This window comes from Ctenopharyngodon idella, chromosome 18 (genome assembly GCF_019924925.1).
Source record: "Ctenopharyngodon idella isolate HZGC_01 chromosome 18, HZGC01, whole genome shotgun sequence".
Taxonomy (NCBI): domain Eukaryota; kingdom Metazoa; phylum Chordata; class Actinopteri; order Cypriniformes; family Xenocyprididae; genus Ctenopharyngodon; species Ctenopharyngodon idella.
In genome coordinates this window covers 18744654-18761666 of record NC_067237.1, presented here as the reverse complement: position 1 = coordinate 18761666, position 17013 = coordinate 18744654, and the positions used below count along the sequence as shown (strand labels likewise).

Sequence of the window (17013 nt, the reverse complement as noted above, 5' to 3'; positions counted from 1 at the left end):
GCCCCACCTCGCAACTTACAGGACTTAAAGGATCTGCTGCTAACATCTTGGTGCCCGATACCACAGCACACCTTCAGGGGTCTAGTGGAGTCCATGCCTCAATGGGTCAGGGCTGTTTTGGCAGCAAAAGGGGGACCAACACAATAATAGGAAGGTGGTCATAATGTTATACCTAAACAGTGTATAGCAGAGCACATTTGTGGTGCTTCATCAAGGGTGACAAATCTATCAAACCTCCTCAGTAAAGTTGGATTATTTCAAGATTGACCCTGTTAGTATCTGGCCCGCTCAGATGACCAGCTTTGGTTTTTTAGCTGTGCAGTGATGTTCTCATATAACTATGATGTAGCATAAAGTGCATCGGGTCCATTAATATGTGATGCCATCATTATTACACGCATAGAGCCACTCAGCAGACACTTAAGTGCAGTCCTCAATATCCACAATGCCACGCCTTATCCATTTGTGTGATGAATCAGGCTGCAGGATTTGTGTGTGTGCGCTTGTAGGTGTGTTGTGGAAAGAGAGAAAGGCCCAGAGAGAAAGATCATGATATCACAAGAGTTAGGAGCCATTAGACCATTATTGCCTGAAACTGAATACACTGAGAGCTCGCCAGTGTTCCAGTTGCCCAGAATGAAGATGGACAGGACGCTCGATGAGCGCGATGGTGGTGTGCTGAAAGGCAGTTTCTCTCTTTCCCATCCCAGACCAAATGAGACAGGCCTGCCCAGTTAATCACTGGAGATCACAGTTAAGGTGCATGAAATGACACTTTTAAAGGGGAAATTCACTTTTACATGGTGTTTGAACATAAACCTGTTCGGAAGTGTGTGTACACAACCACCCTATAATGGTAAAAATCCACCCACTCTTCGTATTTTAATCCCTATAAATCATAATCAGTGTCTCAGAACAAAACATTTGCAGATTTTTCCTTTTGTCACGTCACAAAATGCCTAGGCCCCGCCCACGACTGCTGACAGACTCTGCCCTATTAGCATAGACCCCGCCCTCAGTGAGCTGTACACAGTCTGCCATGTTTATCTCCTCGCCACAGCATTTAAGAGCAGAAATGTATTCTTATTAAAGCTACTAAAGATATTCAATCAAGAGCAGTGAGTGATTTTCTGTTTTCCTTTTGTTGTTTGATTCATATTAACAGCATATATAGCAGTAGGTGCGCCGTCACTTTACTACACAGCTCTAATATACACATGCAACTTCTTTACTTGCTGTTTACATTCACAGACATAACCGACTGTATTTATGTGAACTGTGTGTGTTTTTGACATAACCTTGTGTGTATTTGACAGTTTAAGCACAATAAAAAGAGAAAGAGCACTTAGTTTAATACTTAATACAGGACGCGCTGTCTGACATCCAGCTCAGAAAACCATATATCAGAAGTTTAGACTGATATGGCTTTACATGCAGATAATAAACTTTCGTGATGATGAAGAACTGCAATGTCACGTGAGTGTGACCACCATAGAGATAATAAAAACCTTACAGATGTTTTGTTAGTTTTTGGCAGAGTATCGCAGGCACAAGCTGTACAGGCTCCGCCCTCTTCTGGAAAGCAGGGTGGGGAGCAGCAGCTCATTTGCATTTAAAGATACATGCACGAAAACAGCATGTTTTTCCTTCCACTAAAAAATGGGCATTTACAACATGGTATAATAAATGATCTGTGTGGTATTTTGAGCTGAAACTTTCTGGGGACACCTGAGACTTATATTACATCTTGTAAAAAGGGGCACCTTTAGTTCCCCTTTAAAGGTGCAGTAAGCAATTTCTGAGAAACGCTGTTGATATTTGAAATCACCAAAACAAACACGCCCCTACCCAAAAGGATCACACCCCTATCTTGATAGCCCCGCCCCATATTCAAAAACATGCTATGCACAGGCACCCCCCAATGAGTGGACACGCCCCTTACTGCTGATTGGCTACAAGTGTGTTGTGGTGCTCAGTCTGATCCACTTTCAACAGCATTTCTCAGAAATTGCTTAGTGCACCTTTAATCTATCAGTAAATTTCTGTATTGTCTTAAAGGGAAAGTCAATACAAACCTAACACCAAATGTTATTGTACTGCATGTGACGTTTTGTGTCCTGAAATTTGTAGAGTGCTGTAGAGAGTATTTTATTGGGAAAAGTGAAAACCAGAGACTGAGAGACCAGAGGGAAATCATAACAAATGAAAAAAGCCGAAAAAGATAGTGGGAGAGAAAGGAAGAAAGCCTTCACAAACTCTGTAGTCAAATTTCAGCTATAATGACTCATTTAGATTAGATTTTTCCCTTTCAAAGCTTTTAATTTGTCATCTAATCATGTTTATCTCACTGCTGCTCTTGTTAGTTAGTCCTTCTGTCTTTATAACCTTCATTAGGGTTCGGCAAACCATGTTTTTCTCCCCTTTTCCTCCACTGAGTATATGAGTCTGATTTAACAGCTGTTTGAGCAGTCAGCAGATGTTTGCTTTAGTTTATGTCTCTACAACAGCACACATCCTTCCTTTTATATACAATGTCATTTTCTGGTGTTATGTCATCATTCTCCCAGCATGCCCCAAAACATGAGGGCTTTGATAATGCTGCTGAGGAATACAAAGGTTTCTGGGTACTTAATAAATCATCCTGGTCTGTCACTCATTTACTTGCGATTTTTACAGTTGGCTGGGTTGAGTTCATCTACTGCCAGTTTGGCACTTTCAATGTAGAATTTGTGTAGAGTTTGATCTTTTTCTGTCCTGTGCTCGGTCACCACTTGCATCCTGCTTTGTGCCGATATCCCTGACTCATGACTTTCACTGTCAGCGACAGGCAAAGTGATAGTTGGAGGAACATAACAGGGACAGAGGGAGATTGCCGGTATAAAGCAGCAGCTTTTGTCAGTGTATTTGTTGGTCAGCAGGCTCTCGGCTGCACAGACAGACATTAACCTTGGCAGGGGTCAGTCCTCTGCCAGTCAGACCGGGCCAAGATTGGTGCTGCACTGATGCAGTAAACAGGTATTGAACTAGATTAAATTTATAAGATACAGCAGGATCACAGATTATCACTGTGGTTTGATGATGGCAAGAATTAATGGTTAAAATTAAACCTACTAAACTACTTAAATAGCATAAATACAAATCCAAACTATATAAATAAATAAAAAATAAATATATAAATAAAATATATATATACAGTAATATATATATATATATATATGTATGTATGTGTGTGTGTGTATATATATATATATATATATATATATATATACACACACACTATATTGCCAAAAGTATTGGGACACCCCACCAAATCATTGAATTCAGGTGTTCCAATCACTTCCATGGCCACAGGTGTATAAAATCAAGCACCTAGGCATGCAGACTGCTTCTACAAACATTTGTGAAAGAATGGGTCGCTCTCAGGAGCTCAGTGAATTCAAGCGTGGTACCGTGATAGGTTGCCACCTGTGCAATAAGTCCATTCGTGAAATTTCCTCACTACTAAATATTCCACGGTCAGCTGTTAGTGGTATCATAACAAAGTGGAAGCAATTGGGAACAACAGCAACTCAGCCACGAAGTGGTAGGCCACGTAAAATCACAGAGCGGGGTCAGCACATGCTGAGGCACACAGTGCACAGAAGTCGCCAACTTTCTGCAGAGTCAATAGCTACAGACCTCCAAACTTCGTGTGGCCTTCAGATTAGCTCAAGAACAGTGCGTAGAGAGCTTCATGGAATGGGTTTCCATGGCCTGAGCAGCTGCATCCAAGCCTTACATCACTAAGTGCAATGCAAAGCGTCGGATGCAGTGGTGTAAAGCACGCCACCACTGGACTCTAGAGCAGTGGAGACGTGTTCTCTGGAGTGACGAATCACACTTCTGTCTGGCAATCCGATGGACGAGTCTGGGTTCGGCGGTTGCCAGGAGAACGGTACTTGCCTGACTGCATTGTGCCAAGTGTAAAGTTTGGTGGAGGGGGGATTATGGTGTGGGGTTGTTTTTCAGGGGTTGGGCTTGGCCCCTTAGTTCCAGTGAAAGGAACTCTTAATGCTTCAGCATACCAAGACATTTTGGACAATTTCATGCTCCCAACTTTGTGGGAACAGTTTGGGGATGGCCCCTTCCTGTTCCAACATGACTGCACACCAGTGCACAAAGCAAGGTCCATAAAGACATGGATGAGCGAGTTTGGTGTGGAGGAACTTGACTGGCCTGCACAGAGTCCTGACCTCAACCCGACAGAACACCTTTGGGATGAATTAGAGAGACTGCGAGCCAGGCCTTCTCGCCAACAACACTGCCTGACCTCACATGTGCGCTTCTAGAAGAATGGTCAAAAATTCCCATAAACACACTCCTAAACCTTGTGGAAAGCCTTCCCAGAAGAGTTTAAGCTGTAATAGCTGCAAAGGGTGGGCCAACTCCATATTAAACACTACGGATTAAGAATGGGATGTCATTAAAGTTCATGTGCACGTAAAGGCAGGCGTCCCAAAACTTTTGGCAATATAGTGTGTGTATATATATATATATACTGTTCAGAAAGTTTGGCATCAATAAATTTAAATTAAATGTATTTAATAAATTTAATTAAATATTTTTATTCAGCAAGGATGCATTAAATTGATCAATAGTGGCATTAGTAAATTTCTATTTATTATTTCTATTTTATTATTTAGTGAATTTATTCTATTTATTTTATTATTTTATTTAAAATAGATGTTGTTTTAAACTTTCTATTCATCAAAGAATCCTGAAAAAAAAAAAAAAAAATCATGGTTTCCACAAAAATATTAAGCGGCACAACTGTTTTCAAGCCTTGATGAGAATAAGACAGTGGTATATCAATCCTTCATTTAGCTGGTGCATAAAAATATTGTGAGAGGTGAATTCAGGTCATAATTAGAAGTGAGCTTATGCAAGAGCTTAAATGATGAATTGAATTGCAGGGTGTCCTAAACTCCTGAACATACCAGACACATGCCACACATAAACACACACACACACACACACACACACTACAACCAGTGAGCTCAAATTGAAATATGAAATTGAGTTTCCCAGCCCCTGCCATCAGTGTCCAGCCATGTCATCTGCTGTTGGAATAAATAACCCTGATTGGATGAAGGGTTGACAACACGCACCAGCTGCCTAGCAGGCACCGCAGTAATTCATTTGCCGTGCAGATGTTCTTTCAGGGCCAATGCGTCTAATTAGCTGCGGCTTTTTTTAAACCAAAGACCTCCAACATTTAATTCATTCACTGAATTATTAGAAATGGATGTGGAAAATTTTCATATAATTATCTGCTATATCTGAGCTGTCATTCTGGTTAGAATAGTGGAAGTATTAAATAGTCTCATAATCTAATATAGATATATATGTATGTATGTGTATATATATATAATATAACCCCTTTAGACATTCATCCTGTTAGATAACGCATGCACATTTTCAGACACATCCAACACTTTTAGGCAGCAGTTTTAGATTAGGATGTGTCTCATTTGGTTTATTTTCTCTTTAGACAGCAGATAAAACAATTACTTCACTTGTGTCACTGAGCCTAGAGTGGCTAAAAGATGCAATTAGACCTTCAATTTGTGCTAATGTGGTTATCTGAAACCAATAGCATTAAAAACTGCTGCTCTCAGAACTTCAGTACAACTGATGACTGCAAGAAAACATACTGCCCTTTATCTCATAGACCAGGGTTTTGTACTAGTATATTTCATAGCTATTTTTATTCTCTTCTTTTTAGGTGTTCATGGATTTATTTATTTCAGCTATTTTATTGTTTTGTCCTTTCCTTTTCATTGTACTAATTCCCCTCTTTCTCGTTTACACTCTCTCCTTCCTTATAGCATGCTTGCTGCAGTCGGAGCTGGTGAATTATGAGCGGGTTAAGGAATACTGTTTGAAGGTCCTCGGACACCAGCAGGATCACTTTAAGGCCATGTACCGTGCTGGGATTGCCTTCTACCACCTTGGAGACTACGAGTGTGCCCTGCGTTACCTGCGCGATGCCAAGTGCCGTGAACCCACAGGTGGGTTTTATGATTGCTTTAATATCATAAACAGTGGCGCTTCTCAAATGGTTTTGCATTGTGACTCAACACTAAATTGTGCCTCATTAAGTAGTGACTCAACACTAAATTGTGTATTAGGGATTCACAGATATTAAAATTCTGGCTGATACTGATAAGCTGCTAATTCTCTTCATGCTATGGCCAATATTCTGTCTGTTTTGTTTAAATAAAAACTAATATTGATTGTTTTAAATGCCACCAGTGAATTTCGATGGTAAACTTATAACATTAAAATGGATTTTTTTTTTTTTTAAATTTGCTAAAGTTTACATTTAACTGTGTTATAAAATTATTAGTGTTTTTGACGATTAACTTAAAGTTAGTGTTAGATGATGCAGAGGAAATGTAATTATAAAAATATGAGAAATGAGCATGCATGAATTAAAAATTCTGTCATCTCGGCTGATAACCGGTGTCGTACTCATATATCATGCTGCCATATAGTTTATCTTACAAAAGTAAACCGAATTTAAATCAAACACTGAATATTATTAATACGGATAGTTTTTACTAATATACTATGACAGATGCTCCAAAATAGCCACAACCCAGTGTTATTTTCAAGATTATTTATATACAGTTATAGTATTTATTAATATTTTGAATTAGCTTTTTTTATATTTTCAGTTTTCATTTTAGTATTTTATGTGCTTTTTTATATTTCTCTATCATTTATTTTTATCTCACTTTATTAGTTTAGTAATTCAACTTGTTTTATTTCAGTTAGTTTTTCATTTAATATTTATTTTATATTTTATTTCAGCTTTATTTCATTTAACAACTTTTAGTTAATGATAACAAATCTTCCGCGACCCAACAGTTCAGAACCACTGATATATAAAATATGTGCATATCCTGTTTTATATAATGGCTTTACCTGTATTTATGTTCTTGACATGTACTTGCCTACTGAAGCAACCAAAGATTTAAGAAGGTTTATTCTTAAGCTGTGTTCACACTGCTAGCGACACGCAGTGACAAAGCGACATGATCCCATTCATTTCAGTTGAGAGCTTGCGATTTCAGGCGACACGAGCGACAGTGATGGTAAATAGCCACAATGGCAAAGACCACTTGCTGTTTCTCATTCATCTTTAATATTAAAGGGATAGCTCACCCAAAAATGAAAATTCTGTCATCATTTACTCACCCTTATGTTGTTCCAAACCCGTAAGACTTTTGTTAATCTTTGAAACACAAATGAAGATATTTTTGATGAAATCTGAGAGATTTCTGTCCCTCCATTGACAGCTACACAACTACCACTTTGAAGCTTCAAAAAGTTCATAAAGAGATCGTAAAACTAATCCATATGAATTAAGCGGTTTAGTCCAAATTTTCTGAAGAGACTCGATCACTTTATATGATGAACAGATTTAATTTAGGCTTTTATTCACACATAAACTTTGATCAGCGGACATAAACAGAAGCTCAACTGAACCTGCTTGATGCGCGAGAACAAACCTCATTGGTTCTTGTGGAAGCTCAAACGTGCTGCATAACACGAGAATGAACCTCATTGGTTCTCGCACATCATGTGAACATGCTTGAGCTTCCATTTACCATATCTGATGCGTGAGTTGATGAATGTTTATATGTGAATAAAAGCCTAAATTAAATCTGTTCATCATATAAAGTGATTAAGTCTCTTCAGAAAATTTGGACTAAACCGCTTTGGGTGAACTATCCCTTTAAGCATTTTATGTACTGGTTTCATTTATATTTAGTCTTTTCCCTCCAAAATGTTTGTTTTTAGCGGCAAGCGACCTCTCCACCAGTCACTGGTGACACGTAGCAACAAAGTCGCTGGCAGTGTGAACGCAGCTTTATGATGGTGTCTTTATTGCACTTCTTATTCTCTGTACTTCATCTTCTCTCCATCCAGACACAAACGTGCTGCGATACATCCAGCTGACGGAGATGAAGATGAATAAGTGCAGTCAGCAGGTCCGTGAAAGTGGGAAAGAGTCATTGGGTTAAACTCGGCCCGACGCCCACTGCTCCGCCCCCTCATGCCTCGCCCTAACCCTGATAGAAAACCTCTCCTTTCGAGTCTCTGCCCTTTTTCCCACAATGCTTCCCATCCCTTGGACAACCAGGATACATGTGCTGCGCCCCCCTCTGAAAGCGGACTTGAAACGGGCACAGCTACAGCACAGCACCCCGCGACTGTCTTTTCTCGCTCTGTCCCTTTAAATCCAACGTCCCCGGTGCTTTCATTTCCCAGGAATTGAGAATCTGACTGATGAACGAAGAATACGACAACGAAAAAAGAGGAAATGCTCAATTATAATTATACAAACAATGGGGGTCTGACATTACAATTTAAAATTACATGATTGAATAAGGATATTAAAATGTGCATAATGTTTTAACAAAAAAACATGGGTTGCTGAATTGAGTCTGTAGGTAGAGAATAGAATGAAAGCACACGTATCAAAGCCACACTGCTATTTAAGTGCAGATGATGAAGGTCAACGATCAGGCTAGTGACCTTTGAACTCACTCTGATCCATTGAGAAATACCCTCTCTACTCAATACAGAGGAGAATCAATGTTTCACGACTAGATCTCACGCTCGCCTGCCAACGCCTGTTACTTTCTGTCTCCTTTTTCTCTCTCTTGAATTTGGGCATATCTCAACTCAATTTCTGAACTGTTTCAATTCAAGGGCTAATTCAAGTGTTTGTAATTTGTCCTTTGATATCGATTTTGTTTTTCCTCTCAGTTTGCTGTACTATAGTGGTTTGAGTAAGTTGTTATCTTTCCCTTTCTCAAAGGTACAACATCCTCCGTACTGTGTTTTGTGAACCTCGTTGTCCATTTCCCTTGTATAGGACTGTTGCTTAGCCCCTCCCCCTTAAAGGGATAGTTCACCCAAAAATGAAAATTCTGTCATCATTTCCTCACCCTCAAACCTGTATGAGTTTCTTTCTTCTGTTGAACACAAAAGAAGATATTTTGAAGAATCCAGACAGCTGACGGTAACCATTGACTTCCATAGTATTTTTTTCCCTACTATGGAAGTCAATGGCTACTGTCAAAGTCCCTTTAAGTCATTTCACTCGGAATATCTTCTTTTGTGTTCAACAGAAGAAACAAACTCAAGATTTGGAACAACTTGAGGGTGAGTAAATGATGACAGAATTTTCATTTTTGGGTGAACTATCCCTTTAAGAGAAGAGCGCATCCTGATGATGTCACAATGGTTATGCAGCCTGTTGGAATATCATTAACTAATGGAGCCATATGGAAAACGCTTGTGTTTCCACAAGAAACAGGATCCACAACATCTGAAGTGCTTGATAAAGGTCTGTGAAACGTAATATGTCTACCCCAAACATCAGTGTTACAAAATAGCGGCAAGTAAAACTCTGAGAATTGTAGTTATGACAACCATTAATGTTTTACAAAAGCATTAAGTGTTTGTCTTCCTCTTTTTTGAGCTTTGTTATGAAAACTCTGATGATCTTTGGTTGGATTAATTTCAATGTGCAGATGCCTTTGACAGCACATGTCAGTCTAGTTTGGGAGGAGATGGGGGAAGACAGATGAAATTATCCATCTGACCTAATATAAGGCAGAGATTTAATTGTGTCAGTGGGACTCTGGGGATTCAGATGAGAAGACGCACTGATGAGATTCAAAACAGATAGCAGGCCGCACCAACCCAGTTAATCTCTTTATTGCAGTGGCACTTGAGGAAATGGTGATAAAATAAGGAGCATTCAGTTATTTTTTCTTCATTAAAAAGTTTAATACCTACACTGAGTAGAACTTTTAGTGAATATAATCAGGGCTTGACATGAACACCCACCAACCTGCCAGATGCGGGTGGATTTCAACATTGGCGTGTAACGCAGTCACTCCTACTTATGGAAGCTTGTTTACCCAACTAAATTAAAAAAAAAAAAAAAAAAAGGTATTTACGACTTTTTATCTCACAATTTTGACTTTTTTTTTAATCAAAATTGTGAGTTATAAAGTCATAATTCTGTGTTATAAAGTCAGAATTGCACCTTTATATCTCTCAATTCTGACTTTATAACTTGCAATTCTGACTTTTTTTTCAAAATTGTGAGTTATAAACTCACAATTGCGAGTTATAAAGTCAGAATTTAATTATAAACTCACAATTCTGACTTTTTTTCTCGCAATTATGAGTTTATATCACGCAATTCTGACTTTATAGCTCACAATTGTGAGTTTTAATCTTGCATTTCTGAGAAAAAAGTCAGAAATGTGAGATATAAAGTCGCAATTACCTTTTTTTATTTCCATTTCTTCTCATCTCTCCGACAGCGAGATTCATTTGCTCCGAATGAATATTGTTGGTGTTACAGGGTTGGAATTTTGGCATGGGATTACGCGTATTGCGCATAAATGTACTAATTTTCCACAGATTTTGTGCCCACGCCATGTCAAAATGCCGGTCTTAGCGAGTGTTCATGTAAACACAGTCAGTTGTGTTTTAATGCATGTCTAACAGTATAATGGATGGATTCATGTGTCAGGTCTTAAAGTTACAGCAGCCTAATATACCTGCTGCCAAATTATGAGATAATAAAAATATCTATATGGCAATTTCCCCATGGTATCGATGTCAAAATTGTGGCCAGTGAAAATGCTGAGTGGCTAGTGACTTTGGAAAACCACTATCCACAGTGGTTGTTGAGCAAAAAAGTTAATGTCAAGCCCTGAATATAATAAAAAATGATGAATATTCACATGCAATCAAGACTCCAGTCATATCAGTAGTCTAATAAAAGCTGATTTCTTCCACATGGAGCAGGTTGAGTTCACACAACCAGATGTGTCTAATAGTAATAAAGACAACAATATCAATAATAATAATTTGTTCATTATCATAGTACTTTTTCAGTGCTCAAGGCCCTTTACAAAACAATAACGAACGAATACACAAACATCATACATCCACACCAGTAGGTGTCAGTATATACTTCTCTGGAATGAATAAGAACTAGTTAAACACAAACAAAAACTTACCGAATGCACCAGATCAACTCTTGATAGTGTAGTCATGAGCAGATTGGCATGAGAAATCCAGTGGATGTTCCAACTCGATCTCATGAGAAAATGTAACTATTTTGCAAGGCGGCAATTTGTATGATGCGATTAGTACGGAAAAGTACGATTTTTTTAGAAAAAGTAAGCATGAAGGTCATCCTCTAACCCCACCCTTAAACCTAACCATCAGTGGGGCGTAAGCAGATCGTACGAAAACGTATAAACGAGATTGTACAATTTCATACCAAAATGTAAAGTGGTTATGAATTGCCATGAGAGTGTTGGCTGTTCTGACGCTTTCCTGCTTTCCAGCTGTCTCTTGTCTACTCTGTTTTGTGGCAGTTCTCTCTCCACTTTACCTTTGACATGTTCTTTGGATTTCTGTACATGGTAAAGGTCATTTCATCTATAACAGAGCAATGCTGACAATGTCCTGTATGGAATCTCGGCCATCACCTTTGCTTCTTTCAGCTGTGGTCCATATGTCCCCATGTGCTGGATCTCTTTCTGCACAGATGGAGAAACATTAAATCTGACTGTTGTCAATAGACAACAACAAAAGCACAAACTGGTTTATGGACAAGCAAATAAACTTACTGTACTTTACTTTTTCTTGGATGTCACTTGAGGTACGTGTTTGTTGAATGTCAAAGTAGACTTTAAGACATATTAAAATGGTTGTCGAAAGCTTTACTTTATTAAATCGTTTTTATCGATATGTGAGAGAGCAAAGAAGAAGGATAAATAAAAGAGATTTATGGAAAAATATATTTAACATTGTGAGGGGAAGCTTTGTACCTGTGTATATGTTCAGTTTTCCTCTTGTATCTTGGCTTATTTGTGATGTCTTAGCTTTGTTTTTTTGTCTGATTGCCAGTCCAAGGATTCAGGGTTTGCCCTTTGACCTCCAGAAAGGTGGGTCTGGAAAGAATGGCAATAGGGATTTCGAAGAAGAGGAAGAAGGGGTGAGGGTACCCTACTGTCCTGAAAGAGAGAGAAAAATCCACTGGTTTCTTTTTCTTTATTTCTTGCCTGTTCTGGAGAGAGAGACTTGGACCCTCTGGTTGTTCCGGTTACTACAATGTTAATGCATTACTGCAGTCATTCATTGCCTCTTTGGGAAGTACTGTACATACTTCCACCGGACATCAGAAGACCTGCGAACTGGTTACGTTTACCTGCAGGTCAGTCCAGGAATGCACTATTGATTGGTATTTGAAGTCTATGAATAAAGTTTAAAAAGAGAAACCTTTGTAAGTGTATTTTTGTGTGCTTTTTCTGATGCAAAACCAAACATTTAGAGTAGAAACACAATGACAAGGAAACAACAGATCATACACTCTTAAAAATGCTGGGTTAAAAACAACCAAAGTTGGGTTGAAAATGGACAAACCCAGCATTTGGGTTGTTTTAACCCAGCGGTTGGGTTAAATGTTTGCCCAACATGCTGGGCAGTTTTATTTAACTCAACTATTGTTTAAAAATTACTGTATTGCTTGGTTAAAATGATCCCAAAGTATGTTGGAAATTAACATTTATTAATATGTTTAATAAATGAACGTTTATTAATATGTTTAATAAATAATAACTAAACAATAAACATTCGTTAAATTGCTTATTAATAAATGTTCACCTTTTGATTATTATTGTTGCCTCTAGTAATTATGTGTCTGATTTTTAATTTCCAACCTATTTTAGGCCAACCATATAGTAATTTTTAAACAATAGTTGGATTAAATAGTTTGCCCAGCATGTTGGGTCAAACATTTAACCCAACTGCTCAGGTTAAAACAACCCAATCGCTGGGTTTGTCCATTTTCAACCCTACTTGGGTTGTTTTTAACCCAGCATTTTTTAGAGTGTACAATTCCAACAAAAAGTAAATGACATTCTGATATTCCATTTGCTCATTATGATTAAGTTTTTTAATTATAAATATTGATTAGAAAGACGCAAGATGTTCTCCATTGGAGTATGTCACTGTAATGTAACTGAACTATTACTGTTGAACCACTGTCCCTGGGGCCTCATTTATAAAGTGTGCGTATGCACAGATTTGATCTTAGAGTATGCGTACATTTAAATCCACGCCAACGCTCATATTTATAAAAACGATCTTTGATGTGGGAAAGTGCTTATCAGGGTCTGAGCAGACGTACACACTTTTCATTGTCAGATTACTGCAGGTTTTTGGAAATCTAAGCTATTCTTGCAGCTCGCTAAGGATTTGGACGATGACTGGTGATCTTTTATATGTAAATGACATTAATTACGTGTTGTTTACAACACAGAGAACTGAAACCATTCAGCTGCGCACAAGTTCAAGATCATTTGCAATTTATAGATTTCACATCTGAAAGAGAGGCGTATGCTCGTTTTCTGTGTGTACGTTCATTCTATGAATCACACGTACGCACATCTGAGAAATGATCGTAAAATCAAATTTAGGACGATTTCTGCGCAACATTTTATAAATGAGGCCCCTCGTCTTTAACCTACTGTTAAGGGCCATTCACAGAACGTGTTTTTCCATTAAACTGTCCTGCATCCAAACAGGAGCTAGACATCTAAAGTTAAAATAAGTTTAAGGGGTTAAAAGTTGGACTTCTTTTATAGGTACACTATGTAACTTTTTTGTTCACAATTTAAATAATGAGTCATATCATCAATACTTCTTCCAAAATGTGTTTTTGTCTTACCCTGATTCACTATGCTAAGCCTGTTATAAGTGTTTATATTTAAGAGATGATGGGGTGGATTTAGTGGGAAATTGGGTACGTACATCACTCGCCCGAGAGTGTCTCGTCATATCTCGACAAAATTTGCTCCTGCTACTTTGGCGTGTGTCTGGTGTGGGAGTGGCATAGGTTAGTTGTCACAACAAGAGAGATTGACATGGAGCACCTCCAGAGAATCACCTGTTTTAAACAAAAGGCAAACAGAGGAGAGTCTGCTGGCAAAAAGAGAATGCAACAGAGCACATAATAAAACCAGAATCAACATTGACTTGGCTTTTCAGGGATGGCGAGTACTGGGGGATTTGAAATATTGTAAAAGCGACAAAGAAATGGCGTTTTATTACTCAACAGGTGAGTAAAGCATTTTATTGAACAGATAAATATGCCATCTGTAGCTCTCTAACAGAGTTCACTGTAAAGCATTATCTATTTTGAAGGGTCGTTTCATTACGTTTGTTGTAGTGCTGTGCTGGAATTTATTTTCAAGGAAGTACCGTCTATTAATGGGTAAAGCTACAGTAACGTCTTCAGCTAGTCAGCTTGAGATCCTTACCATTTAAACTGTTTATAATCCTAGTAGTGAATGATTTATGAGCAGTAGGATAAACTCTCTCTTTTTTTAGTTATGAGAAAGAACCATATTCATCCACACAGTCACGCAGAGACGAAGCACAACCAAAACAATGTTCTTCCGCAAATGCATGCAGTTTTGTTTTTTAAAGGAACACGCCACTTTTTTTGAAAAAAGGCTCATTTTCCAACTCCCCTAGAGTTAAACAGTTGAGTTTTACCGTTTTTGAATCCATTCAGCCGATCTCCGGGTCTGGCGGTACCACTTTTAGCATAGCTTAGCATAGTTCATTGAATCTGATTAGACCGTTAGCATCTCGCTCAAAAATGACCAAAGAGTTTCGATATTTTTCCTATTTAAAACTTGACTCTTCTGTAGTTACATTGTGTACTAAGACCGACGGAAAATGAAAAGTTGCGATTTTCTAGGCCGATATGGCTAGTAACTATACTCTCATTCCGGCGTAATAATCAAGGAACTTTGCTGCCGTACCATGCAATGATATTACGCAGCGTCTGTGACCCCCTGCTTGCACAGGGAGCGTGCCTTGCAACCGTGGAGACATTTGTGAGAGACTCTGCGCAATATCATTGCGCCTGCTGCACCCATGGTACGGCAGCAAAGTTTTAAATAGGAAAAATATCGAAACTCTTTGGTCATTTTTGAGCGAGATGCTAACGGTCTAATCAGATTCAATGAACTATGCTAAGCTATGCTAAAAGTGGTTCCGCCAGACCCGGAGATCGGCTGAATGGATTCGAAAACGGTAAAACTCAACTGTTTAACTCTAGGGGAGTTGGAAAATGAGCCTATTTTCAAAAAAAGTGGAGTGTTCCTTTAAAATGAAACTGAAAGTGATGTGTAGCCGATTTACAAAAGTGGTTTATGATTGGGGGTTAGGTGCCTTGCTCTAAGGCGCCTCAGTTGTGGGTAATGAGAGTGGAAGCGAGCGCTGTTCATTCATTTCCCCCACCTACATTTCTTGCCGGTACTGAGACTTTAACCCGTGACATTCGGATAACAAGTCGATTCTCTAACATTAGGCCAAAACTGCCCCCTTAAAAAAGTGGGGCCATGTACCTTTAAATTGAGCGCAGTATTTTTAGAACACCGTGTCATACTGTACATGAGACACCGCAGAAGATACAAGCTCAACGGTCAAACACATCTGTCTAGTGCATGTTTACATAGAAAAACTATAGAAAATACAGCAGTGAACAGACCCTGACTTTTTAAAAACGCTTCTTGAGAGTTGAGGCCCTGCAGGGTTTTTTTTTTCATTCCACTGCCCTACATCTTACATATTTTCATTCATTTTCATGCAACTTATAAACATGCACTAGATGAGCATCTTTGACTATTATGCTCACATCTGGTGTCTTATGCAGCATCCTGCACATGACACGACACTCTGAATCTAAATGAATGAGAAATGAAAGCTAAAAACACAAAACTATCAGATGGCTTCGGAAGGCTTTTAATATGGTGCACGAGTTATATTGACTACTTTTATGGTACTTTTTGGAGCTTGATACCCCTGGTATCCTGACATATGCAGCTTGGATGTTTTTCAAACAATCTTTGTGTTCATACAGGTCGACATCAGGGTGAGTAAATGATGCCAGAATATTCTTTTTTTTTTGGTGAACTATTCCTTTAATGTGCAAACAGTTTTCTCTCTTCACAGTGCTAAGCACCAGCAGCCGAACACAGATTTTGTGTTGTAGCAGAGGAACCACCAGTCTCTCCCTCCACCCTGTCCTTTTATACCTTCTCTCTCTCTGTCTCAGTGGGACGTGGTGTGTCTGTCACCCCTGACTTCCTTCCATAATGACATTCAGGGCTGTGAATATAAAAGGTGAGAGAAAAACAATGTGAACACTTGAAGAAAAGCAGGAGGAAAATAAATGATAGGAAAGGAAATCTATAAATAAGCAATTACAGAGAAGACCATAAATTGCATAAGGTTACACTGACAAAATCATTTGTAATATCAGAAAAGAGGATTCTGATCAGTTAGGGATGGCCAGTTTGTATATTATCTTAGGAATTAGAGATAAAGAGTGAATAATTTATTGAATGGAAATAATGTTATACTTAAAATAACATTATTAGATTAACCACAAAATAAATTATGTAGCAGACTGTATATAAAGCATGTCAAATCTAATATTAAATGAAAAGTACATATGTGGAGGTCAAAACAGGTTCTTCTGTGTGTGTAAATCTTTTGACACACTCCCTTACACATTTCTGTCATGTCCACCATCTTCCCGTTTTTTCTTTGTTGTTGCTTTTTATAGCATTGCCATGGAAGTGAAGTGTGGTTGCTAAGTAACTGGCTGGCGTCTGCTGCTGCTTTCACAGACGTTCAAAGCTATGTCAGTGTACAGTTTGAGTGTGTGGCGAGTCTGAGGCTGATATAGTTTATAGTATAAAACAACTTTGGTCAGCTTTTTATATTGAGTCTGGTCCCGTTTTTCAGGATTTAATGGGTTAGTTGACCCAAAAATGAAAATAATGTCATTAATTACTCACCCTCATGTCGTTCTACACCCGTAAGACCTTCATTCATCTTCTGATC

The 17013-nt window shown here is 38.4% G+C and overlaps 1 protein-coding gene across 1 annotated transcript in view; it reads left to right on the top strand.

Moving 5' to 3' along the window:
• ttc9b (tetratricopeptide repeat domain 9B) overlaps positions 1–12372 on the top strand; it is a 33781-nt gene extending 21409 nt beyond the window's left edge. The window contains exons 2-3 of the mRNA XM_051870419.1: positions 5868–6050; positions 7978–12372. Of these exons, the coding sequence (XP_051726379.1) occupies positions 5868–6050; positions 7978–8072 (278 nt within the window). The 3' untranslated portion in view covers positions 8073–12372. The remainder of the gene's footprint in view (positions 1–5867; positions 6051–7977) is intronic.
• Positions 12373–17013: the final 4641 nt, after the last annotated feature.